The sequence below is a fragment of the Phoenix dactylifera genome, chromosome 1 (assembly GCF_009389715.1).
Source record: "Phoenix dactylifera cultivar Barhee BC4 chromosome 1, palm_55x_up_171113_PBpolish2nd_filt_p, whole genome shotgun sequence".
Taxonomy (NCBI): Eukaryota; Viridiplantae; Streptophyta; class Magnoliopsida; order Arecales; family Arecaceae; genus Phoenix; species Phoenix dactylifera.
Window position 1 is genome coordinate 33,852,357 of NC_052392.1, and position 27,954 is coordinate 33,880,310.

At 38.4% G+C, this 27,954-nt stretch overlaps 1 protein-coding gene across 4 annotated transcripts; it reads right to left on the reverse strand.

Moving 5' to 3' along the window:
• Nucleotides 1-27,946, reverse strand: LOC103710951 (autophagy-related protein 18h-like). Of its 4 annotated transcripts, none has more exons than XM_008796888.4 (11): nucleotides 27,440-27,946; nucleotides 22,569-23,030; nucleotides 22,011-22,442; nucleotides 21,611-21,856; nucleotides 21,451-21,511; nucleotides 20,681-21,036; nucleotides 20,410-20,582; nucleotides 1,481-1,605; nucleotides 770-1,399; nucleotides 517-686; nucleotides 1-425 (listed from the first exon to the last, which is right to left on the reverse strand). In XM_008796888.4, exons 1-10 carry the CDS (start codon nucleotides 27,608-27,610, stop codon nucleotides 682-684), a joined length of 2,661 nt encoding a protein of 886 aa, XP_008795110.2. In that variant the 5' UTR covers nucleotides 27,611-27,946; the 3' UTR covers nucleotides 1-425; nucleotides 517-681. The 4 variants fall into 4 exon arrangements, with proteins under 4 accessions (XP_008795110.2, XP_008795109.2, XP_026661985.2 ...); XM_008796887.3 differs by having other exon boundaries at nucleotides 20,681-21,207; XM_026806184.2 differs by adding an exon at nucleotides 24,826-24,939 and having other exon boundaries at nucleotides 20,681-21,511; nucleotides 27,440-27,559.
• Nucleotides 27,947-27,954: the final 8 nt, after the last annotated feature.

Below are 27,954 nucleotides of genomic sequence, written 5' to 3' on the forward strand. Positions count from 1 at the left end.
TTTGGAGAAAAGAATACTTGGATACGTTATCTTCATTAACAAGAGACAAATAATTCAGACAGTATTTCAATGAAAGCAATCAAAGCTAGATGATCAATACACAAAACCATACGAGACTGGAATCAACTTCCCAACTACAGGAGGAAACATACACTATGAATCATCCTTGGAAGCCATTTAAACAGTAGTCACATCTGTACAGCTAAATTTGAGGGAGAGGCCATCTCAAAGGCAGGGAAATGTTGTCAACAATAACCTCTACCAAGAGTGCCCAACTTTCCCATGTCCAGCAACCACTCCATCACTTACAAATTCAAATCCACAGAATGTACAAAGAGTAGGGAAAAGAGACGTGATTCAGCAGAAGACTTCGACTTCCGTCCACCCACTTCTACACTGAATTGTGGGTCCTTCATTCAGAGGCCCTTGGATCATACAAATGACAACGTTATTCGAATGCCAAAAGAGAATGAAAGCAAAAGACAAGCTGCAATTAGGAAAAGTACAAGTTGATACCTTTTAGTATGTACCATAAGGGTTGAAGTTGATCCTCCCCACAACATTTATTCCAAATGAAACATTCCTACTAAGAAGCCACCATTTTCAACAGTATGACGAATGGAATTGGAGGAAGTATGGATTCAGTCTATCTATATGTACAGGGGAATTGCCTACTGACATTCAACCTGTTCAATAGATGAGGAGGTAAAGGGAAATGGGGAGAAATCATCATAAATGTCCCTTCACAGCAATTAAGATTAGAAAATACCTTCTTCACTAAAGGCAAATACACCTCCCAGCATATCATCATTGTCCTCATCTTCCTCAGGCTTTTCTCTCTCGCAGTGGCTGCTGCTGCTGTCTGCATCTGTAACAGCTTCAGTTAACTCACGGCAATCATCGAGTTCAGATACTTTACAATAGCCTTCATGGAAATATTGGGTAAACTCTAGTGAATTATGCGAATCAGAAGTTTCCATCTGTTCTGAATGCATATTGGCAATACAAGCATTTGAGACTTCATTGGTTAAAGTGCCATTTGAAGAGTGAGTGTTTGCAATGACTGGTCTCCCAGCACATGACAAGCTACTTGCTGTAGTGGATAAGCCATTTATAACAGAGCCATGCATAAGAGAATAGCTGTTAGAGCGTCTCGAATTAAATGAGGCACAATCTTTGTCAGCTAATTTCCTTCGCATCATAGCAGATGAATTCATTTGGCATGATGCAAGCATGGAACCCACACTTCCATCTTCTACCTCACAATGAACCATTAAAGTTGAACTCTGCAGAGACTCATGAGGAATTGCATTCTCCAGTGACTGCAAGCTAACAGGTTCACACCGCCCTGCCATACAGTGTCCATCCAAATCAAGCAAATTTTGTGCAGTTCTTGACCCTAGAACAGACATTGAGAATGTAAGGCATCCATTCAACAAGTTGCAAATACTGGTGTAATGTAATATCAAGCAGTCCTTACCAACATCTGATTCAGATGTAAGAGATAAAGGCATGGAGTGATTAATGATGGTGCCATTGGCGAACTTATCTCTAGCTGGGTCAGTCTCTGATGATAAAGTTTGGCATCGTCCTCCAGCAAGACCCCTGCAAGAAGTGTCCTCAATGATAAATAACTGCACAGACTAGAACCTAATTTATGTATCTAAACAATCAAGACGTGAACTAAAAGTTTATAATATACAATTTATACAATTTATACAATTTATATAATGATGTCAGAAATATACAAAAGCCTTCTTTTTTCTAAGGAGAGGCAACCAGCCAACCTGAATTAATCGGTCCATTGGCAGATTTTAATAGTTAACAGATGGATATGTTTTAAAAACCATACAGTTAGAGCTATGATCAAATGGTTTCGCAGAGCCTAGTCAAGTTTCTCTAAGTATTTGGGTACTATTAGGAAATTCATCCATTATCTACATTCATTATCCTCTTTTAATCCCAAAAAAACCTTGATTTACAGAATGGCGAACCCTCCCACCTTCCCCTTTTAGTTTGATACTTATTCTGTAACATGTAAACTGGTTTTCTTTTGCTTACCTCCGTCCAAGCGTCGAATACAGAAAATATGGAACCAGTTAGTGTTAAAATCCAGACTCCCAGAGACATGGCCACCTCCCAACCTAATTTCTCAACTAAGTATACACCAGAAAATTTTCTAGTCAGCTTCATTCTTCCTTTCTTGTTCATCACATAACTGCTACATCAGACCAACATTTTCAGAAACAAAAATCTAATCTATGGCATAGAGGGTGGGTTTTAATCATTTCTTCATATGACCTCATTAAACAATAATATCAATTAAAGTGAAGGCATTGGTTACACATTCTGGCATGCATGGTTTTAAAAATCCATGATTAAGGCTTAAAAAGCTTGTAGCACCCTGTTCTTGCAGCTTTTGGCTCCCTAAGTCCTGGTAAGACGTGGAGTAACTTAAATGTGGAAGGTTAACAAAAAAAATTATGGACTATATATATAATTGCTATCTGAAGGTTACACCTTAAACTTCCCAAAAGGCTCAAGCCACATCTTTTTCTAGGTTGAAACACCCTTCTTCTTAGTCTTTTAAAACACTGCTCACATGCTTTCTTGAAACTCTTGATCATCAATATCAGCATGTTACCTAAGCTGCATATATCATAGTTGCATGCGCAAGATTTTGATAGTCTGCTTCTAGTTACTTAAGCAGCATGTTACTTAAACATTTTTAGGCTCAAAGGTTAGTTTTTATTTTGAAAAAATTAAGTGAAGTTGGCAAGGAGTTTACCGACTTTACTTAAAAAGTTTGAAAATAAAAAAGGGCCCCCTCCGCGACCCCTCCTCCGCCCCTCATCACAGCTCCCCGGCCCTCCGCCGGCCAGTCGCTACCCTTCCTCTCCCTCCCTCCCCTGCTCTTTCTTTTCCTCTCCTCTCCCTCTCCCTCTCCCTCTCCATCGCCGGTTCTCGTTTCGGTTGCCGGAACCGTCCTGGTCCATTGCCGGTACAGTTGGTATGCCTCAAACCAGGTGGTTCGGGACGGTTCTGCCATCCATAGTTCCATGTAAACCCGATCTGTAGGTGGCTGAATACGAAGTCTTTCTTAATAATTTTCAGTAGTAGACTATTAAATACTGTAGTTGATATTCCAATTGGCTAATTGAAGAAAAAAGGATGCCAATTGATCGTTAAGGTTTTGATTTAACACAGTAATGACTATTGGAAATGGGTTGGGATGGCCCATCAGGCCACTGGACCAGTCTGAAAAAATTAGTCAGGCTTGGTCATCTTTTCAGGCCTAATGGATCAGGCTGAGACAGGATTTTAGACCATAGATCTAATTCAAACTGGCTTTGGACCAATCCTAACCCAACCTGATTTTGGCTTGGCCTATCTCTATAGTACATATGGTATAGACATGAAGCATTAGTTGTATGCATGTTATATATTTTATAAAGAAAATAGAAGAGTACACGTATAGTATATGTATAAAAAGTGTATACATCAAACATATATGAATGACATATGATATGGCGTTTGATATTTCAATTGAAATTAAATTAATGTTATCAATTAATTACTAAATTATAGGGATTGTCTAAGTCATATATAGTATAGCATTGAAATTTGAATTGCAATTAGATTAAAGTTATCAAGTAACCTCTGAATATAAAGACAAAATTAGTTGGCCTGCTGGATAGTTCACCTAATTATCCACCTAAGACTCATCCCTGAATTGAATTAAACCGAGGTGAGAAAGATAATTATGCAACTTATGTAGATCAAAACCAGCTTAGCTTAGGCTGGATTGGGCCCAGTTATTGTTTTCGAGCTCTGACTAGGTTTGAAAAAGACAGGCTGATGTCAAGATAAACCAGGCCCAGGCCTAACTGGATCAGGACATGCTAGCCTTGATGCAGCCCTGTCTCAGCCCACTTGCATCCCTAACTATTACATTGCATGGAATTCTATGCTGCATAGAAGAATTTTCTTATATTCTCTTCATACTCTTCCCTTTCTTCAGATAAGATGATGGTTCCCCCTACTAGGATTCTTTTTGATTTAGACTGTACCTTCGATTAAATAGATTTTCATCTAAAACATGATTAACGAATTAGATCTTACACCATCTTAAATAGCAAAATCAGATCACATTAAGGTAGGTTACCAACTGATAACTAGCATTTCAGTTTTAATGGCATTTTCCTTTTCAAGATATAGTTGTCTCGACCATAAAACCACACCAATTGTAGATTTGGTAATAAAGTCAACAGCTTGTCCGAAAAATCTACTCAAATCTTTCCATAAGCCTTCCCAAGGTAGAGTCATGCCTTGTAGGTAACCTTGTTTTCTGGGGACAGGCATTATGAGGATAATGATTGCAAGCTCAAAATATTGAAGTGGCACCAAAGTGGCAAACTATTTAAAAAATTGAATCAGTTTCTCCACAACACGATGATGATGATGAAGATCATGATAAGCAGCTCCAACATTATAATGAGAATTAAAAGTTTTAGCAAATCTGTCATACCACTGGCAAGATACAGATAAATTTTAGCAGCCAATTATCTATAGCTGGACATGCGAAGAAAAAATGAGTCCAAAACAAAATAAGTGCTAAAACTCAATCATCTTCAATGGATGCAGAAAAAACATAGGGATATCCACGTACCTTGAATGATAGAATCTTCAATACAAGCAAATAATCTTAAGTTTGAGGCAGAGTATGCTAAAAGTTCAAGATGTGATCCATGGGCTGGGACCTTTCAGGATCATATGGTTAAAACCTGTGTTATGGATCACATAATCCCTTGGATTATAACATTCAACTTGTCATGTTATTTACTAATTAAACCACATCCAAGTCCATTTTCTATGATCTGTTTAACTCTATCGATTTTAAGATTACTTATTAGTTATTACTCACTAACAAGACTCAAGCACATAAATTTTAACATAGTCTACCGAAAATGATAATTAAATTGGTATATTTGGAGAGATGGTATATAAAGATCTTGAATAACTAGGCATGATGTTTCTTTCATTCAATGTGCTATAAATGGGTTTATATGCAGGTGAAAGAAAAACTCCTTACATGTCTCTTTTTATTCTTCATTCATCTTCCTTATAATTAACTCTTTTTCCAAATTTTCATATCAGTATATTTTAAGGAATCAAAAAGAATCTTATGACCCACAGTTTGATCAACAATCCAACCCAATGCAATCTGGCTCCCTCAATGTTTTTATGACTTGATCAGAATCCTAATAATACTGGTTAATAATAGGCAGCAGTTTGTGATCTTCATGCCCCTATTCTGTCCCAGCCTTCTCTCCCACCTTCCTCTTAAACCATAGGCACCAATAAAATGTTCTTTACCTCGCAATCAACTAGTATGGGAAATCATACAGACTTTGATCTGTCCCCTCCCTACACCATTATTTATTTCTCTTAAACTACAAATGTCAATCTGATACTCCTCCCTTTCTAATCAATCATACATATGGTCCACGATGATCATGCATGCCAAGTAGCACACTGTTGATGGGATCATCAATCATCCAATAGGTATGTTGTCGCACCCCAGATCCAAAGCATGACATAGTTGTGCTACCGAGGTATACAACCCATGATAACACAAATCCAATATTACATTTAGCTTGCAAATTCATTACAAATATAATAGAATAAATAGGAATCTAATTTCATTATCCATTAAATAAAACCAATATTGGTTCAGAGTGTCTAAATCCAAATATAAATACCAAACCCGTAATCCTCAATAGTCAGAAAATAACTAACTACAAATTCTTAATCAACCGAAGAACAAAAATGATGCTCTACTATAAAGATCGCCAAACTTGCTAGCGCGAACTCCAAGCCTGGATTATCCTTCGTTCCTATCGACTCTATTTGTCTAGAGAGAGAAAAAGAAAAATAGATGTATATGAGCGATACAGCTCAGTAAGTAAACCTTTCATTATCTTACCGGATCAAGAATAAATTTTTCCATGTCAATGCATCATTTTAATAAAAATAATGATATTCCAAAATAAGTATTTCATAGTACAGTATATTAAAACAAGTCACAAAGCAAATCATGCATGCATAAATCATTCATATTTTATAAACATACCTCCAAGTTTATTTTACAAATAAATACATAAATCATTCTTCTCTCATTTAACCATATCATAGTTCAAAACATTGCTCACAGATATTTGTGCTATGGTCACTTTATACCAATGACAAGGCCCAAGTTCATAATCAACAAAGATTCTTGTTTCGTATGCCAACTTTATACCCACTAGCGAAGCCAGTGTTCATATGGATACTAGCCCCGAGTGTCGATTTTTTAAATTTTAGAGATCATACATAGCTATCTGAGAGCTCTTCAAATACTTATATCTTTTTTCTTAAAGCATACACATAAATAGATAAAAAATACTAAACGACATGATCAGATTCAAATTTCATAACAAAGATATTTTCATTAAAACATTCATGAAATTATTTTTCATAATAAAGCATAATTTTCATAACACATATGCTGATCCATAATCTTAAGAAAAACCATGATAATTCTACAAGCAAATCTTATGTAGGATAAATATGATAATTTGAAAAACAATAAGGAGTGCAAGATCTACTTGCAAGTTCAAAAACTAGTAAGAAATATAAGATTTACTTGCAACTTCAAAAACTAGTAAGAAGTTTACAACTTCAAAAACTAGCAAAGAGTAAAAGATTTACTTGTCTCTTTTGTCTTAGACTGTCAGACTTCACTAGGCGACTCCATTAGACCTATTTAAAATATTAACAAAATTAATTTTTAATTAATAACTTTCATAAAATAATATAAGTCTTGAATGTGCGTACAGCGATTTCATGTGGGTCAGGTCTAGATGATTTCCTCAATAAATCAGACTCAATTAGGGCCAAGATTAATCAACATAGTTCATCAATGAAAGCTTCAAGGACATTCAATAGTGCCGAAGTGATCAGTCCAGTAGGCGATCTGGGCACCAAGGCAGTTTAGGGACTTATTTCAAAGGTCAACTCAGGTTCCTAAATCGGGTCGATAGAATGCTATACTGGGATCTATAGAGCTTCTAGAGAGAGAAAGTGGAAAAGAGAAGGTGGAGAGAAGAAACAAGAAAGGAACAAGGGAGAACAAGGAAAAGAGAAGGATGGCTTTCTCTCTCTTCTTTTCTTCTTTCTCGGCAAAATAGAGGAGAGGAAGGGAGATGAGCTGGTGGCTTGCCATGGTTGTGGTCCGGCGAGGTGGCAACCGACAATGGAGACATGATGCAAAGGGCAGTCAGCAGTGGCCGACGGGCCAAAATCAAACCAAAAAATAGGGCCGAGAAGGAGAATTTCTTGGCTCGGTGTACTCGGATCTCAGCCTGCTCGCCGACAACTGGGGGTCTGTCTTCGACCCAAGGCCGATGCAAGGGCCAAGGCCCTCAGTGACGAACGCCAGCGGTGATGGTGATCGGAAAGAGAAAAATAACGAAAATAGGGGACATGAACAGAAAACTTTTCCATCAATTTTCGATCGATTCTTCCCCGTGACGATGCTTTTGGACCATGGGAAGAAGAGAAAGCTAAGGGAAGAAAGATTGGATCTTTACCTTGGCTTTGGCAGCATCACCAGCTTCGATCTTTGGTGGGCGCAAGAACTGAAAACCGTGGACTCGATGAGAGAAAAGAGGAAAGAGGAGCGGTGGCACTCAACGAAGGTGGGGGCTCTCTCTTATAGAGGACAACCAGCTCAAACATGAAAGGATTTGGCCTCCTTCCATCTCCTCCCAGCGGAGCCGGGGGAGAAGAGGACTTCTGTTCGGAGTCCGACTTCTCCCTCTCCCACACACGGGTCGTGTGAGCCCTTGCTCACATGGGCTTGCAGCCCAATTCATGTGCGGGCCGGTCAATAGAACGGGCCCTCATATATGTTCTTTAATTAATGATGCACATTGCCCATGTTTGCAATTGATGGGATTAGAACCATTAATCAAAACCTTCTTTCTCTTCTACCAGACATGCACTGCAAGTTGCAAGTAATAGTTAAAAATTAATGACATCAAACGGATGCTCTAATGGATCCTCTTGTATCCTCTTATTGCAAACACCATAATCCAACTAGGTCTAATAATAAGTTCCCATCATCCTTAACATGCATAAATCCTATAACTAATATGAAACAAGGGTTAAGTTAGTGGTAGACTTTTACATGCACATAAATGTGGACATCTTCCTTAATTGGATAACAAGCACGGACAACTTCAGACTTGGCATTAGTTGTTAGAGGTTAACAATGTTTCTGATAGAAAAAGCCAAGAAGGACATATGTCGTGGACTTGTCCATAACTGTCAAAGTTTTTGTTTTATTAGGATGAGGATGAAAGGAAGCCAGACCGAAAACAAGGCAAGGGAGGGATCATACACAGGCTCCAACACCCAGTGACTTTACCAACTCAACCAATAGGCACACTCATGAAAATATCAGAGCTATGTACAAGAACTGGTAATGCAGGATCCGATGAAATCTTGTTTGAATGGGCTTTTCTTATTATGTACGGCAAATGAGGCTTGTTTTCCAATTTCTAGTGCCTTCATCCATGGGGAAATTTCATAAACAAATACTTCAAGCTGGCTACATAAATCAATATGTTTGATTGGCTACAAAACAATCCCAAGGGCTTTTGCATAGGAAGATATGGCTTGTTTTCAAACTTCTAAGGCGTACTGGTACTTGGTAAGCATCACTATGTTCCTCAATTTAATCCTGGGACAGCAACTAAGATCCATTGGACAATACCATAGACAATTAATTCTCAATATAGTTCTTGGTTGTCATATGTTTGCTATTGAACAAGAGCCTAGCTAGGAGTTGTCTTGGTAGGTTATACCAGACTCCCCTTCCCCTAATCTCCATTGTCATCAAAGCATTACCCTAATTTGACCTATTTGACCTCTCGTGAATTCTCAGAAGGCATCTTCTTAGCCTGTGTGTTTGTTGGTTATCAGGTTCAGTATGAATCATTTTACATCTTGATGAGATCATTCTTTTCTTATCAATTTAGAACAATATTTCATCATTTACTCCTTTAACCTCTTTGCTTTGATTATTGGTAAATTTTTTTGAAGTTGCATTACCATTGTCTACAACAAGTGCTATTCGATCTCTTTCAGATTACCGATCCTTCATGCTCCTCTAGTGAACCATTTGGAACTAGGGATGCTCACTCCCACTTAACGTTTATTCCTGATAACCTAGTCGTCCTATATGCAATCCTTTTTTATCATCATATTAAACCAATATACACTTGACCAATGATATTGTATCAATTCTAAGGGATTTGCTTTGTTGTCTTTCTTATGTCAGGCAACATCTTAACAAATTAAATATTCACTATCCGCCTAAAGAGGGGCAAAAAGAGATTTAAAAGATTAACTGGTGTGACCAGTCGCTAGTTTAGAGAGAGAGAGAGAGAGATCAAGATTGATATTTTGGAAGAAGACAGTTAGAAAATCAGTTTTCGGTTGGTTACCAATTTTAAAGAGAAATATAAAGATAGAAAAGAGAAACAAAACAAGAGAGAGTGCAAAACAGAATGATAGATAAAGCAAGAAAGGAGGGTGGGCAAGGAAGATTTGGATCTCGTTTGATAAGGTTATGCCAAACAAAGAAGAGAGACCATTGGATAGTCTTTGTAATAAGAGTATATGAATCCTATACAAATAAGGAGAAAATTACAATTTCTTTCCAAGTTTATCCTATAGTGTAATTAACGTTTGTGCCCTTTTGGATGAGAACAAAACCTCTCACAATGGGACAGAAAAAGATAGGCACTGATATTCCTTCTATTTATTTGAAGACTAGTTCCTTTCATGGTGGGGTAGAAAAAAAGTAGGCACCAGTATCCATCTATTTAGTTGGAAGACTAGTTTTCAACCAGGACCTCAAGAACCTATGAGGAGACAACTGGTTCCTACATTCAATCTCAGCCCTTGGATCAAAGGTTAAGAATGGCTTAGAAAAAGCGGGTACCAAAGCAAGACCCTAATTCTTAAGATGCCTTGACCATGAATATGCCCTCATCATGTTTTCTATCACCAAGTTGGCTGCTGGATATGATATTTCTTCATAATAGAAATGGTAAGAATCGTTCCGTTCCAACTCCATGAATACATTAGTCAATACTTTTCCTAGGTGATGAGCTTCCTCCACATTTAGCTCCCTATGATGAATATATCTCACATATGTTATGCCAATATAAAATTAGGCAACAGTTATTCAAAAGAGTAGGTTCTTGCCTCAAAGCCCTTGGTGGCTGCTATTGTATCTAAAGTGGTCAACCATGAGTTTACTACTACTATTCCCAGGCCAACCATTACTACCTTAGGTTGTAGCATGTCAATCGAGCTCGAACTAGCAGCTATAGTATGCAAGCAATCAAGGTACCTCATAGCTCTTCAGCAATATGTAGCCACTAGATGGTTCATATTTAAAACTATACACAAATAAAAAAGGAATTTTGACATCATGGTCCCTTATATTGAGTGGAATGTCAGCATAGTTCCTTTTTCTGTTATTTTTTCATTTTGTTAATCCACAAATATATTTTTAATTTTTAAAAATTATACATAATCCGAAAATTAAAAAATTTTATGTCAGCGTATAGATTGTCCATAGATCTACAACATATAAAAAAAATCAAGCCCAAATCAAAAATTTTAGCATGATCTTTCCTTATTTTGCAATTTTTTAGCTATTTTTTCGAGCCCCCTCCAAAAAAAAAAAGAGGGAATGAGATAGGAAAAAGAAAACAAACCTTATTTAGCCTTGGATCTTCCGTCTAATAGCCTGAATCGATGTTGTTTTTGAATTATTTGGGAAGGGGAAGTGGCAGAAGGACGCCTCCTCTTCGTGAATTGATGTTGGGAAGCTTCTCGGGCCTTCCCACCAGCAATTATTGGGCGGGCCACCCACTCAAAACACTCAACCCAGTTCGGAACCGAGTCGACTCGGGCCAGTTTGCACCAAGTTGGAATGGAACTAGCCAATTCTGGATGGTTCCAGGCTAACGATCCCGAACTGTCCAGTTCAACACGTCCCAAGCCATAACGGCCATGACTGGGGCGGTTCCGATGACGAAAACGAAACCGACGCCGAAGGAGAAGAGAAGACGAAGAAAAAAGAGGAAGAGAGAGAGGAAGGGAGAGGGAGAGAAAACAAGAGAGAGAAAGGTCGAAACGGGCCAGTGGAGGCTGGAGAGCTGCCATGCTGAGGGAGCTGCGGAAGAGGGGCATGTTCTGGTCCCCTGTTTCGTTCGAAACAGGGGCTGGAGGGGCTCCTTTTATTTTTGGAGATTTTAAGTGAAAGTTGGTGAACCCATTGCCGACTTCACTTAAAAATCTCAAAAATAAAAAAGCTCCCTCCAGTCCCTTACTCTCCGGACCTCTGCTGGCTCTCTGCCGATCTCCGTCGGCCTCCCTCTTCTCTCTCTTTTTCTTTCTCTCATTCTCCCTCTCTCCGGCCTCTTCTACTGTGTCGGTACGGGCCCGGCACAGCATGGCGTGGGCCTATATCGACTCATCCCATCAGGCAACTGGTACAGCGCTCGGTATTGGTTCCACCAACCTTGGATAACAATCTCATGTCTACCATCAATAGGATTCTTCAGAATTCTTTTATTCTTGTTGATTAAACAATCATATTTATGATCATTATATTATACATACAAATGTTAAGAATTTATATGGACTGTTTTTACTCAAAAGGTATTTACAACAGGCACAAGATTTGGAGAGGATCCTATGGTCTTGTCCTGTTTAGTAGTAAGATCAGGTTGAAGGTAATCATAATCTAAATCCAATTTTTACCATGGTTTTACATAAGATACAGATGTTTTCTTTGCTCTAATTTTGAACATGGAGAGAACCAAGGGAATTTTTCCTTTCTATAGGTTCACAATTAGACTTTATTTTTGACATTTAGGAGGAATAATTGGCTTCTGTAGTTTTATGTTATCTTCAGCTTTCAAACTAAGATGGTCATGAAGAGCTAATTTTTCATTTGGATCTACCCTAGAATGGCATTTGGAATCTAGTAAGAGAAATCACGTTATGATGTAGTTTGCAGGTTGTACTTGCTCTAGTGTGTCATAATGGACATTGGAATCTGGTTTTTAGGATTTCCCCTAATTAGAGGTGGTTCTTTCATATCTAGTATTCCATGAGAAATCTACTATACAAAAGGGAAGAAAAACTCAAGAAATAAATTAAGTTCAGGCATGAAATCCAAGTTAGAGACGTCACCCAGTGGAGCACCTTCATCAAACTATTTTTATTGGCCGAAAAAACAAAGAGAGGGAGAAAGGGCGTTTGTTTTGCTTTGAAGAAACAAGATTAAGGGGAAGAAAGAAGAGGAAAGAGACTCTAAGAACTTGCTTTTGAGATGGGGTGAGAGAAGCTTCAGGTTGGGAGAGGAGAAATTTTGCTGCAGGGGATAGGACTGTGTGAGTGAGGGAAGGAGGGAGGGAGGGGAGGGGAGGGGAGGGAGAGAGAGAGGACATATCTAGAGGGAAGGACTAGAGGACGGAGGCCTATGACATGAAGGGTGGATAAGAAAAAAAAAACAGACATTGTTCAATAGAATGTCTCAGCCTCTGGGGAATTTGAGGTACTTATTTTATATCCAACATAGTTTTATTTTAAGTAGGTGTGAGATTTCTTTGTACATCGGACTAAATGAGAGGTGCAAGTTGTATTAATAGCAAAGGGACCATCATGACATTCCACTCAGAATATAGTACCATCACAACATAATCCAAATAGAAAAAGTAACATCAGAAATAAATCAGTGAAAGAAAAATTACATTAAAAATGAGATATAAGAGAAGATCGAAGAGAAAAGAAAGTAGAGGGGGGCAAAAGAGAGAAGGTGAAGTGAGGGAAAATTACGAGAGTGCAGCCATCACCTCCTCTGTAATCTCTCACTATCTACTACATTTGCTAGCTACGACCACCTGTTGTCTACATAGAAGATTGCCAACCACCATCAACTTTTCTAAGCCTCACAGGAAGCTTAGGTTTTAAGGTTCACCAATCCTTAAGCCTTGCAATAGCGTAAGGGACATTATGATCCATACCAAAGAACACAAGATAAACCTCCTCATTTGCATGTTAACTTGCCCATCCCACTTCCACCTAGGCCACATATGTGAGCACTTGGACATTTGGAGGTTGCTTGAATGCCCACAAGCAGTCATCAGCAGCATCTAGGGGGCATAAAAGCATATGTACCTGCATAGACCACTTTCAGGAACATTGATGATAATTGCTGGTTTGAATTATGCAAATGGACCTATTCTGACCTTTGTTAGCATTCACTTTTGGCTTTACAACAAAGGACAAAAAATGTTGGCGGTATCAGTACCATGACCTAGCCAATCAAGTACCAGTTAAGTGCTGATACCACTAAGCTTCACCCAGATCTAGAGAGAGATGGAGAAGGGAAAAGCGGACTCATTTGTGTTGGTGGATATGGTGGAGAAGCTAGTAGAGATGGAGGTGTCGAGATCCCTGAAGATACCTCCATGCCGAACCCTAACCTTGAAGGCCCCAGATGGTGGCAGAGAAACAGATATGGGGTGAGGGACAACGAGAAGGGTGACACCGAAGGAAGGAGCATTGACAAAGGTGCCAAGGGAGACCGAGCACGATCAAATAGACAGACGATGAGAGAAGAGAGAGATATGGGAATCAGATGAAGTCTAGGGGGATGGGGGATTTTTTCTATAAGGGTGCTCAGTTCAACCCAAACAAATTGGGTCTATACCATCCAAAATTGAGAAAATTGATTGGTCGGCTTGATTTGGTCTGGTCTGGCCCAGTTCGTTCCTTATCAAGGTTTGCCATACATACCATAGCGAATAGGACAGTACGAGGCACATACCATACAGTATTGCTTCGATTCCGGTATATGGTACGGGGCATGTACCAACACTCGGTATGCCGAACTGGCCCCGTACCATAACATACCGTACAGTGATAGCATGGCACCAATATCAAGACGGAGTACCTTGTTCTCTACCCTTTTCAAAAGCCAGAATTGTCCCGATCCTAGGCCAATTCAATGCAGCACACTCCAAACTGCCCTGTTTAGAATTGTTCGGCGATCCTTGGGCCAAACCACTATTATGGGCCTATTAATGACCAGAAACATTTTCAGGAAAGCATATTCATCAATTGACTTTAATCTCAAAATCTAAGACAAATTGCCAAAAATTAGGGTTACAAGGAAGGTTTTCTATAAGGAAAGAAGTATTGATCTCAAGCACACCTCTTCCAAAATATAAGGAATCTAAAAGTTTGTTTCCTCATTTTTTTATCTTTTGTTATTCATATTTCACTGTATCATGAACTAGAAAATTATCCAGAGTATAAACATCAAACTTCACACATTTTAACCCATTGAGAAAACACAAATACCTTAAATGACAAGCATGCAACACTAGGTACGTCGTTCCCCTAATTCAATAGTCGAATCATTACATGATTTCACAATCTTAATAACTTACTGTCCACAATATTACTCATTTCTTGAACATATTGTTCCAATTATCGGATGAGGATTGCAACCGGTTGAATGTTTGTTGTACACAAAAAAAAGGCTAATTGCAACCTTGTTAAAGGGCTTAACCATAGAAACCTCAATCCGGATTTTTGGGCTTAAAACAAGTTTTAAAATTCTTTCCTTAATAAAAACTGTGCTGAATCAAAATCTCTCTTCTTTTACAGGGACCGGGGCATACCCCAAACAATAATTTAAATTTGTAACTTAATAAGGCAAAAGAAAATAAACAAGAACCCAAACAAGAATGCAATTTTTTTGGTTTCATCTTAGACCAATGTAGCTTGCAATAAGTTAAACGCTTGCATCCTAGATTAGATCTCTGAAAGAGGTGAAAACATTCATCTCAATGTGTTTTGATGACACATCCTTCAGATGAGCTTTGCACCAAAATGATATAATTTCCTTAGGTTTATGCTGAAAATCAATATACTGCTTTGATATAGTAGAACCTCCCACTAAATTGTGCTTAACATTTTCAACAACCAAAAGATAATATATAATTATCTTCTATAAATGTATACAGTTATTCTTCAAGTAAATTAATTATAAGGCAGTTTTTTCATTATTTTGTTCTAATTTTTTGTAATTTATTTATCATTAACATTTAATAATATCCTTCCTGACATCTTGTTATTCAAAAAAAGCCATTGTCACTAGGAAGAAGCCACAAAGTGTAATATATGCAATGTTTGTCATATTGTCCAAATTGTCTGGTTCGGGTCGTACTGCCCCATACCAAGTCAAAATTGGTATGAAAACACCATTCAAGCTAGTATAGGCCCTAAATCAGCTTATGTTGACCCATATCGAGTTGAATCATATCGTACCACCAAGTAGTGCCCAAAATCAGGGTGTGTAACATACCATACCAAGCTGTGTCACTCGGTTTCGGGTGGTACCGTGATAAAAAGTTAAAATAAAAGGTTCATAAACTATCTCGGTATAGGGTGCATACCATACTATACCAATCATATCGTACCGAACCGGTAACATATCAATACAATATCCAGTACCGAGATTGCGGATCTTGATGTACATTGTATATTCCATGTCACAATAAGGCCTCATTTGGGAATGTTTTTGAAGAGTCAGAAAGTGCTTTTTAGTCCTCCAAAAACATTTTTGAACCATTTGGTGGTGTTTGGTAACAAAAATGAAAGTACTTTCTGGTTCTTCAAAAAGTTAAAAAATGTCTCCTTGGGAAATAGAGCTTCTCCCCAAAAGTAGGGAATGGCTAAAATGGAGCTTCTCTCCAAAAGTAAGGGTGGCAATTTTAGCCAACCCATCGAGTACCCAACCTGACCTGACCCTAATGGGGTGGATTTTACCCGATCCATTTAAACTTAGAGCTATGTACGGGTTTTAGAAATAATACCCGAAACGTGTTCGGGTCAGGTGCGAGTAATGGTAAGACCCACCCTAAACTCGACCCGATATAATATACCCTAATTCCCCTCCCCCCTTCACTCGACAACCGCACGGCCCATCGCCTTGTCCATCCCCCTTTTGCCTAGCATGCTCCTCCGTCCCTCCCCACCCCATGCTCTTCCATCCATCCATCCATCCCTTTGATTGAATAGTATCTGACACAAATATTCGTGCCAACTAGGCTTGATTCAACCACCATCTACCAACAACTAAATAAGGGAAAAAAAGAAAAAAGAGAGAAAAATAGAGGAGAGCTTAAGTAGAAGACCCTCAACAATGGATCACCTTCTCCGATTCCTATCGACGATGGATCACCTTCTCTAATTCCCATCCTCCCTTCTTTTTCTCTCGTCTCTCCGCTCTTAGGGCAAGAAAGGGACTCTGTTTCTTGGCCGCATCTAGAATCCAACGAGGGCTAGTAGAGATCAGCAAGGATCCCAGAGGCCTCAAGGTATCTCCTCCATCTCTCTCTCCCTCTCTCTCTCTCTCACGATTTTTTTTTTCATTTCCACTAAGAGAAATGTTGGGATTTTTTTGTTTGTCATCTATTTGGGGTTCAGCTAGATGCCTCTAGGGTTGGAGGGTTCTAATCCTCAAGGCTTCCCCGAGGATGACACAAATGAAATAAGTGCCCGAACCAATCTAACCTGCCACAACCCTCGTCTAGTTTATCCAACTCGACCCGCCACAACATACCTTTTCTACTCTATCCGATCTGACTCCGAAGCGGGTATAGGTAAGGGGTTTTCAATTGCAGTACGAATATTAGCCGACTCGACCCATACCCGACCATTGCCATCCCTACCCAAAAGCTCTACTTGCTAATGTCGAAAAATTATTTTTGGTTTAATAAATTTTTTGTAGTGACCAAAATACCCATGCTAAAATATTGTACTGTATTATTATTACATTACTATATTACATTATGTTATTATAATAATATAATAATGCATAATGATATCTTATCGTACCACTTCTTCTTACATTATTATACTATACTATACAATATTATATTACATTTATAATAATATCATACTATACCAATATTTTAATATGTAATAATGCATTATTATATCACATCATATCATATTATATTGTTATATTATATAATATTATATTACATTATAATAATATTATAGTATATAATAATATTTTAATATGCAATATTATGATGTATGATACTATACTATACAATATTATGTAATGTCCTTTATTGTCATTTTGTCATACTAAAAGTACTTTCTTGGTTTGATCACCATGCAAATGTATAAGTTTCACAGCACTTTAGAAATATAGTTACCAAATAGCAAACAGCTCTTTGTTAATAGCTCTATTTTCAAAAACTTTACTACCAATACAATCCCAAACAAGGCCTAATTATCAAATCTACATGGTAATTAGTATGACAGCACAAGTTTTTTAATAACAGCGGGATAGCAAGGCATCCCACCATCCTGAGTGTCAAGAGAGGGCAGAAAGGATTGAGTGTGTTGGGACGAGATGACTCAAGAAATGGACTGAGCCAGGATAGGATATCCACCATCCCGAGTGTCAATACGCCATATTTAAAATGTTGCAATATCTCATACACTACATGACATTTTTAGGGAGACAAGAATTTTCTATTATCACAACTCTAATGTCAAACTTAACATTGTCAAATTTGTCATCTTTACCCTTGCTCAGTTCAAAATTTTAATTTAACTACATTGATAATTCTACCTTTTTGTTTTTTGAATTTCTTGATTTGCCCACCACTTTATTTCAAACACGTTTGAGACTGAGAATTAAATGTTACATCCAACATGGGAATAGGATAATCAAAGCGAATTATGATCACCTAGTCTAAATAAATGGGAGGGACACATAATAGGACTATCATGTCAAGAAAGACAAATACAAAACATGGTTATGATTATCATTGTTTAGGGAACTAAAAGAATTTCAATTGTATATGATATACATCATGTAATACACTACCTCTAAACAGTTTCATCTAACGAAAAACATGGGAAAAGGATGAGAAAAAGACCATGAGTCCAATAAAATAGACTCAGAAAAAAATGATTTTATTGATCTCAGAATTCACCTTTAGATTTGACTTGCATCATCATATAATACATATGCATGCACATGACACATGCACGCACACACAAAAACACATTGATATTCTAAGCCTAATGCTTCAGTTTTATTTGAGAATAGATCCAAACTCACAAAGTATGACTGTGATCAGATTTGAGATAAAGAGGCTTAAATATAAAGGGAATTTCCAATTGAAAGATAAGGTTCATGAAAAGTTGCTTTCAGAACCTGACAGGCAACTTCCCACGCAACCAAAGACATTACAAAGAAGAAGATATCAACAATTAGTAGAGAAATTTGTCTGCTATTAAAATCATGTAATTCCCACAAAAACTAGCCAGTTCTTTCCTCATATTCAGACTTGTCCAAAAAAAAAAAAACTTATCTCTCACTTTCTTATCCTTAGTACTTGCATTTGTTTTAGGTGGATCACATCAGATAAACAATATGAAAGGAAAAATATCCCGATAGTTGCTGGCAACATGAAGTGGACCTACAGGTCCCAGATAATAAGGAAGCAGACAGCTTATAGTCTATCCTCTAAAATAAAACCACACATCACTTTCCAATAAAACGATTGCACCCTGATCAACTGAAATAAACATACCATGCCATCCACAAACCCTTCAGGAGGAAAAAAGAAAGGCAAAACCAAGTATGAGGCCTGCATTAACAGGCAGTTCCAATCCCCAGTTTCAGTGGACCACCACAGCTTGATTAGTTGGATTCTAGAGTAGTGAACCATCTTAAAAAATTTCCGCCAGTAATGACACCTATCATTTGTACAGCATACAGAGGCCTAAAACTAACTTTTAAGTCAAAAGAATCATAAACAGCCTCTTGGCCCACCACCACCTGACTTCTTCTTCACCAAAAAGGGATGCAGGTACCATAGCAAATTCGGACACAGGAGCAGGGAAGTAGAGCTTTAAAAAGGACTTGAGTAAAAACTTCTCGGAAAGAGGAGCAGGCACAAAATTCAGAATAAAATCCAAAGCAAGTGTAGCTGCCCAAGTGGAAGAACAGTCTGGATACAAGGGTGAAATTGTAACACCAAGCTCTCTTGCACTACAGTATTTCTCCTCTTGTTCAACAGTTATTCTAATTGATTTAAATTGCCTAAAAAATTATACTGCATAGTAATTCAATAGCATCATAAGCATATGTCAACAAAAAAGTAAAGCATAGGTACTTCAAATGGACATAACATCCAAATTAAACTTATGGCCGTTCAATTGGCAACTTATATGACAACAAGTCCATAAAAACTTAAAAACATATGTAGTATATAACAGTTGTCTGATAGACTCTTGTAAAGCCCATTTTGAAAGGTCAGTCATAAGACCTAGAAATGAGTTTACAGAATTAGACTCCCCTTATTTTTTGAAAGGCTGAAAAGCACAAAATTGATAGATTGCTCTAGATCTCATAGCCAATCCAGCCCAAACAGCTATCTAAGGGATTAAAAGGTGTTGTATCTTAATTTCCTTGGTAAAGGAGAGACAGGGGTTAGGAAGTCTGTAAGGGAGGGATGGCTTTTGCATTCATTTCCTCATTGTACTTGTGGCTTTGTCTATACTTCTCAAGTATGCAACTAAACTTCCCTTATAATAATCAAGGGGTTTTTTTTTCCAGTCTAGCTGCATTAATCTTGCCTCGACCAAAGCAAAATGATTCGGCATCTTTATGATTAAATAGATGAGCCTCTGAAAACCTTTATTGGTGCCCACAATATATGATGTACTGACCACAATCCTTCTCTACAAAAAAAATAATATTATATAGTGTAACACAAATCCTGGGATGAAGCTGTTACAAGGGATATTGTGAAGTTCATGAGATGAGGCAACAGCATTAGCATAGAATAGATGGCTAAATAGGTTTACAAGCAAATACTATATAATAAAACACATATCTAAGAGAGATACTATTCAAGTCCAGTTTGACAATGGGCACGTAGAAGACATGCCATGCATGATTGAGAGTAGACTCTCATTCGATTATAGACTAACTAGATTAACCTATAAGACAATATCCCAATCAGAGGCTAAAAAGGAGATATATTTGTCGGTTGAATATGGTTTTATATCAATAGTAAAATATCCACAAATACAAATTCCAAAAGTGTAACTTTAGCATGTGTATAAATATAAAATCTAAACATTGGAAATTTAAGAGGGATGCTAGTGGCAAACTCAAACCATATATAGATGATACCAATTATTCAAGTCTTTGTGAATGTGCATATACATTACCTATCACTCCAATCTGACTGGGAGCAGTGAAATTGCTCGAAAACTGGTAGTAAATCTTTTCTCCTTATTTCGACCTCATGAAAGGATAACTCTTCAATCTCAATCTCTCCATTAGTACAATCATTAAAAGACCTTCCACTAGTTCTTGATGGATCCATCACATAACAAGAAATCTATAACAAAAGTATAAAACAATTTTTATTTACTGTCAATAATAATTAGGAAAAAAACTGGTAAAGCATTAAAGGAAATGACAGAACAAGGTGAATACCTTAGATATCTGCCATATTGGAATTCTTCCCGAGCTAATCTGCACTTCGGCATTGGAAAGGTACCAGTGGGGTCTTTCGTGACTCTTTACTGACTCTTTACCAGCTATACTATTGGTGGATGACATAGAACCTGAAGTTTCAATATCTTCACAATCAGAAGTATCCATGACTGTCTCAGCATTCTGTTGATTCCTAAAGGCAATTCGAAGGATATTTTCCTCTCTTTCAGGCCAATTAGATCTTCTGCAGACATCCCACCATTGAACTGGTTCAGCATTTACACGCAACTCCTCATCCTGAAGTTGCAAAAGAGGACCAGATCCAATTCTTGAGCTGCTATCAGATGACTCTGCACCTGAAGATGGCAGAAGTTCATGTTGAATCACATGACCAGATGGAGAGTAAACCAAAAGATGCTCCAATGAATTGGCCTTGGAGGGAATTTGTAGACTATCATGGAATATAGAATTGTGGAAAACAGCAGCAATGGCACCTGACGGTACCGATATCTTTCCAGCTGCAGAAGCTGCAACATTGCTAACAGTATTTAGCCAACCAGAATTACAATTTTTTATCCTACTAACTACAGAAAGTGTAACAGGAGGTGGAGGTGGAGGTGGACGAAATTGTTGATCTGTAATGCATGACGTAGTTGACCACCATGGCAATGTGAGGTTAGGAGTAAGGATCGGCCCATCACTATGAGAATCTTGTGGTTGAAGACTAGCATCACCACCGAATGGAGATAACACAAATATATGGCAGGTACCTCTGGATGAAACAATTGCTATCCATTGACTATAATGACCAAAACAGATGTCCTGTATGACCTGGAAACAAACGAAAAAAGGAAAATGGAAGAGTTATAACATTGACAGAAAACAGGTTTCTACAACTCATGTCAGATGAACAATTCCTCAGGATCTTACAGCAGTTGTTAGTCCACGATACAGCTTGTATAGATGAACATGAGACGAAGTCCAATCATAACGCCCAGAGCTAGAACCATTTGGTATGCAGGTTGGCATGATCCGAAAGACATTTATATTATGCCCATGTACAGAAGCTGTAACCAGAAGGGTACCACTAGGATCAAAACACAGAGCAGATATAGGACTGGTGTGAGCCCTGAATTGTGAAATGACTTCTTTTGTAATGAAATCCTTGATTACAATCTGCAGAAAATCATTACAGGCCAAATTTAAGCAGGAAAGAACCAGATGTATATGAATCTGCACGTGGCTAATTTACAAGGCATAATTTGCTTGAATCATGAGAGATAGGAACAGAGCAAAAGAACATGCACAACATAATAAGTTTAGTTCTAACCATTCCTGCATTATCTGCATCACTATGATGCGCTGTTGATGGAAGTCTTCCAATCCTCCTTGAATTCGATGACAAGGGAGAATTAGAACCATCAGGCAGAAGCTCTTGACAATATTTTGAAAGTGTTTTGTATCCCATATCTCCAAGATTGAGTATTCCAGCAGCCAACTGTTTACTAGATTCCATTGCATAACGAGCCACTAAGCTCCCACTGCCAGGGGAAGTTGATGGGCTAACACCTGGTGAGGGGGTAAGGTTTTGGGGACTGAGGCGCCCTGTGTTTGACAACAGTGGATTATTGGAAGCATAAGCTAACCATCTTGGACCAACAGCCATCGGGCCATAACCAACATTAACCCCAGCTGCTCCTTGCAATGGATAAGTCAGCACGCTGAACTTATTCTCAAGAGTAATTGCATCAAAGCAGTATATCTGTCGTGAAAGAGTCAAGTCATCAGTAACGCTCAAATTCTTAAAGTCATCACTCTCAAGTCTAAAAAGATAATTTACAGACCATACATAATCATTTTTATTGCTAAATGAACCCTAACTTCTTACTTGTGCTGCAAGAGCCACAGCAACTATTTGAGGACTGCATCGTACAATATATACAGCCGACCGAAATCTCCATACATGCACATAATTGTGAGATCTTAGTGAGTAAAACCGAACAACTGTGGGAGTGGAGACAGGATTTCCTGAATGAGGCTCGCCAGTGCTTTCTCTGATCAATGCACTCAGACGACCACCTTGCACCATACCTGAGCCATTGGTTTCATCACCAGCAACAACCAATAGCAAAGGATGTGATGCTCTGAATCCTTCATTGCCCTCAGACTTGGCAGGAATTGGCTGCATCTGTAAAAATGTAACTGGACCATCATGCTTAGAGACCAGTTCACAGACATTAGAGGCATCCTCAACATCAAGAACTTGAAATCCATTAGAATACCCAAGAAGTAGAACATGCTTGAATGAAGATGGACCAAGTTCAAGCTTGTCAAAGCCAGCCCACAAGACCTGTTGGAGTAATAACATGTTAGAACAGATCATGCTCTGAAAAGTTAATTTCAGAACCTCAGTGTGAACCAAGCAAGTAGCAAATGCTCTGCAATGATTGCAAAAATATGATAAAGATGCCATGTAAGAGGAAGGCTTCATCATACCTAGTAAATGAACAATGTACATACACCAAATAAACAAGAGAACAAGACTACAAACTCAAATCTCTGCTACATCGATGACAAGAGTTCATAACAAATCTCTTTCTTTCTCTGCTCAATGAGTGTTCGATATAGGGGATAGGATCCATCTGCTCTCTCTCTAAATTTTTTTTGCTTCAATTTAGAGAGAAAGAGCAGATATTTCTATATAAAAAAAAAAAGAAAATCGGGAGATGATTAAATAATAGATACATAGACATTTTTGATTTAGCCCTCCGAACTAAAAAATGGCGAGCGAGCTGACGGAAGCGTGGTAACCCCGAGGGGGCTGTTTGCCAGTTTCTTTCGCACTTAGATCTCCGCCCATGCAAGAAAAAAAAGCAGAGAATCCGCTGTTTGCTAGAATACGCTGTTGAAGAGAGACAGTCTAATTCCAAAAGAGAAGAGTCACGGCCTGTGCTATAATGCATCCCAAAAAGCCTTCCCCCCCACCTTCAAGTCAACAACCCGTGGTGCCTGCTCGTGACACATAGGGCTTGCTGCGATTCTTTTCTCCTCTCTTTCGAGAAATAAGCTTATCTCTAGTAATATTATACCTCATCTCTCTAAGTATCATTTAGAAACCAAGTTCTTATTGAGCAAAATTATTAAGATGAAGTAGCTTTTACAAGTTATTCATAAATAACCTATTATGTGTACAGTTTTCCATGATTTCTCTTCACCTTTCCCTTGGATTTGCGGTCACTCTGGTTTCAAAAACCATCGAATTGGGACAGCATGACTGATACTGTACCATTTCGGTGGGAAACCTTGAACTACTACAGATACCAGGAAGCCAAAATAACTGTATGAGTACATACCGGGCATACCGTTCTATACAAGTCCATACTTGTGCATAATGGCAGTACCATATGGCCGAACTGGTCGGTATGGATGGTTTTTCTTTTTTTTTTGGAATATGTTAGTTTTCATACACATTATCGATATCAGTGCCATCCTAATATTGTACCTTCATGATGGAAAAACAGCACAGGTTTTGATACTAGTATTTAAAATCTTGGGGGTCAATAAAATCTATTGCATAATCCATCAACCTACCTTTCTCATTTCATGTAAGACTGCTCCATCCTGGTTGTCATCCTTTCAATTCCAATACTTAACCCAAGAGTGCCCTAAGATCTTGTCTTCCACTATAATGTTGAATGCTCATAGGGCCCCTCTCTCAAGTAGGAGCTAATCCCACATCGACTAATAAAATGAGTGCCATTGATCCTCTTTCCAATAACTTAAGCTTTTGGGCTCGAAGTCCATCGCAAGTGGTATCAGAGCCAAGGCATTGTGCATCACAACTCTTATTAGTCTCGAGTGGGAGCAACCATAATAAAGGCGTCACAAGATTGGTGGAAAAGATTGTCACAGTCCCACACTGACTAATAAAAGTGGTACCAAATGGGTTTATGAGCCTCGGTCAGTCCTCCTCCGAACAACTTAAGCTTCTGACTATAAATCCGTGACAAGTAAGACCAATAACATCATTCTAGATATACCAACTCTAGAACAATCTCATGCACTCGCATGCAAACAATCCAAATGCAAGAATTGTATCCAATAAAACTTGAAAAAAGTTTTCATCCAGCAAATTGGATACCAACCTTATAAAATGGTGTAAAATTCTGGGCAAAATTAACTTCGGGAAAGGTGAGGCCTGCTCGGATCCTAATGAAGCTTGAAAGAAATTTGTCAAGCCATCACATGTAGATTAAAACCTGCAAAGCTTAATGGACATCTTTAAATGTGACTGTCCTTATGCTAAATGATTAATCTTATTATAGGGCTTCGAAAACTAAAGGAGAAAAGAATTCATGCCTCCATATTTCAATTGAAGAACTGGATGATGGTGTGTGAGAAATTTATTGAAGATGAAATTATCTTTTTATTATCAACTAAATTTACACTACTTCTTTCATTCATTTCGGTAATCAAAAGAAGAGCTTGACATGAACTTTTGAAGATGGATGCATCAAGCAAAATTTGTTTGAATAACATTCAGATGTTATAATATGCCCAAATTACGTGCACCATGCAAAGAGATAAACCTTGCTTAACAAAATGTAGTACCATTCTTTTGCACACATAAAAATACATAAACTTGCAAAAAGACCTGAACTCTAGCTATTAATGATACTCCTCTTGCTTGATTACATGTATATATCTTATCAGACATATAAAATTTCATACTGGCATTATCACATTTTTATGTAAAAGGGCTGTGAGCCTAAGTGCTATATATGAGTTAAAATAAGGGCAAATCGGCCAAACCCCATACTCTAAGTTGAGGGTGAAAAACAAGAATAGATTAATAATATGGGCAAGTTGTAGAAGAAACCAAAGGATAACACCTCATTGAAAGAACTTAAGCTTACCTGAATGTACAGGTTTCTTCCAAAGCACAGTTACATGAAGATGAAAACTAGGCAACTTAGTTACTGACATTAGACAGATAAGGTTAATCATTTTATAGGGATGGCAAAAGAAATTAGTTTGAAGACAAGTTGCCAAAGCGCCTCTATCAATTTGCATGGGTCAATAGGAGAGTTTGATCAAATAGTCACAAAAAAATATTTCCGCAAATAGATCCATCAAATGTAAGAATTCTTAAATGATAAATTTATCTTTAGCATGTTTATCATCTTGCAGCATTTTGATGCTATGAAAAAGAAAAATTGAACATAGGTGATCTTTAGTATGTCTACCAACTCTTTTCTTCTGTTATCCCTAGTTTTATTGGGTACTCTACAATAATTTAATCCAAGAGTTTCATGCACAAAACCTGTAGAATATCCAGAGGTTAAAAATCACTTGAGATTTCTTGGTGAGATTGGGTCTTGCTTACTTGTATCACCCAATATTCATAATAACTCCTTCAACAAATTTTATGTTCATTTAAATATAAAATGTGTTAATAGATTTCTTACATAGTCTAGAAATTAAGGTTAGCTTTTACTGAAAATGTTAACAAATTGCATAACACGCTTTAATTTGTCCAACAAATCCTAAATTGAAGACATTCAAGTGCTCACATTTTATCCAACAGAAACCTCATGTTATCAAACAACAAAACCTGCCTTCTAGAATATAGTGCTTACAGTTCTGTATCCTTTACTCCAAATGCCCTACCTCCCCCTATAGGAAGCACCTCAGCAGAGCTTGGCCCAACAATCTCACAATCCATAAGAAGATGTAGAATTCCTCATATATAAACAATATCTAGCGAACAATGTCCTTTAAACACATAAAATCACCATGTTAGTAATATTTGAGCTTCTCGTGAGCATTTAAAGTTGTTCATTTTACAAAACACATGATAAACCAAGGTTTGTACCACCCCATATTGGCAAACCATGTATTGTATGATGCTGATACATGACCATATGCCCCCTCCAGACCATGGTATTTCAAACCCTTCCTTGAGCAATGAGAAATTTCTTCTATGATATTTTTCCTTCATAAAGGAAATACAAGCCCAGCAAGGTTTCATTCTATTCTCTTGTTTTCTACTTTTCTTTCATCAAGAACTAGAGCTATTAGGACAGAGGAATATGCCTTAAGAAAACAACTGCTATCATGGATAGCTCTCCCAATATGCCTTTTCAACCACTATCCACAGCATGCTATCTCAAAAGCATCTGAATGTTGTGCTTTAAGATACCTTCAGTATTCCATGTCACAAACTATCCCAATAGTTGTTTGCCATTTATTCGCAATGTCTCTTCAAGACCATGGAGCAGAAGGATTTCTCACACATACATGGATACTTTACAACAACATGTACTAGATTGGAAAAATATGGAAACTGGACTTCAAACTTCTTAAGTATATCCATAGCATCAGAATGCATCATCTCAAAGGCATCAAACCAGAACTGCCCTAGAGCAAACCATGAAGACACGCCAAGGTGTAAACATCAAAAGAAGCGGTTCCTCTACTCATTCAAAGCGGGAAAAAAAAGTTTCTTTTTTGAGCTACTCTCTCTAAAGCATCAACCGCAGGTTTGCAACGGAAAATCCAAGTAGCACCAAGTTCTCCTAGATCCAAATCATACAACCACAAGTTACCATAAGCCCATTGACCTAAATAAACACTTCCGCAAACAGTCACCCCACCAACAATCACTCGAAAAAAAATATATAAAAAACCAACAACCAAAGCATCAATTTCTTGCAAACAAAAAGCACAACAGAGAGATGTAGAGTGGTTTAAGCGAACCTGGTCCTTCTCCTCCTCGGCGGGCACCGCGATCGAGGCCGCCACGGACGCCCCCGCCGATCGGACGGTGGACGCGACCGACCCAGCGTTCGACGACACCGTCTTCAGGCACGAGGAGATGATCCTCAGCGAGTTGGGCAGCAGCCCGTTCCTACCCTTCCCCCTCCTCATCTTCCCCCCTCGTCCTCGTCCACAACCCCTCCTCCTCCTCCACTGGCCGTCCCCTCCACCCCCTTATCACCCCTCCTCCGCCTCCGTCGCCGCCTCCGCCTGTTCTACCTACAGCCACCGCCCATCTCTGAGACCCGCCACCACCGGCGATGGGAAATACCATCCGAGTCCCGATTCCGCCGGCCGCCCACCGGGAGACCTCCGTCAGCTCCCAAGTTTTGACTTCAGGGCCATATCTCTCGCCCTCTCTCTCTCTCTCTCTCTCTCTCTCTCTCTAGCCCCCAATCAGACTCAAAGCCAGAAAAACACCATCCCCCCTCCCTCTCTCTCTCTCTCTCTCTCTC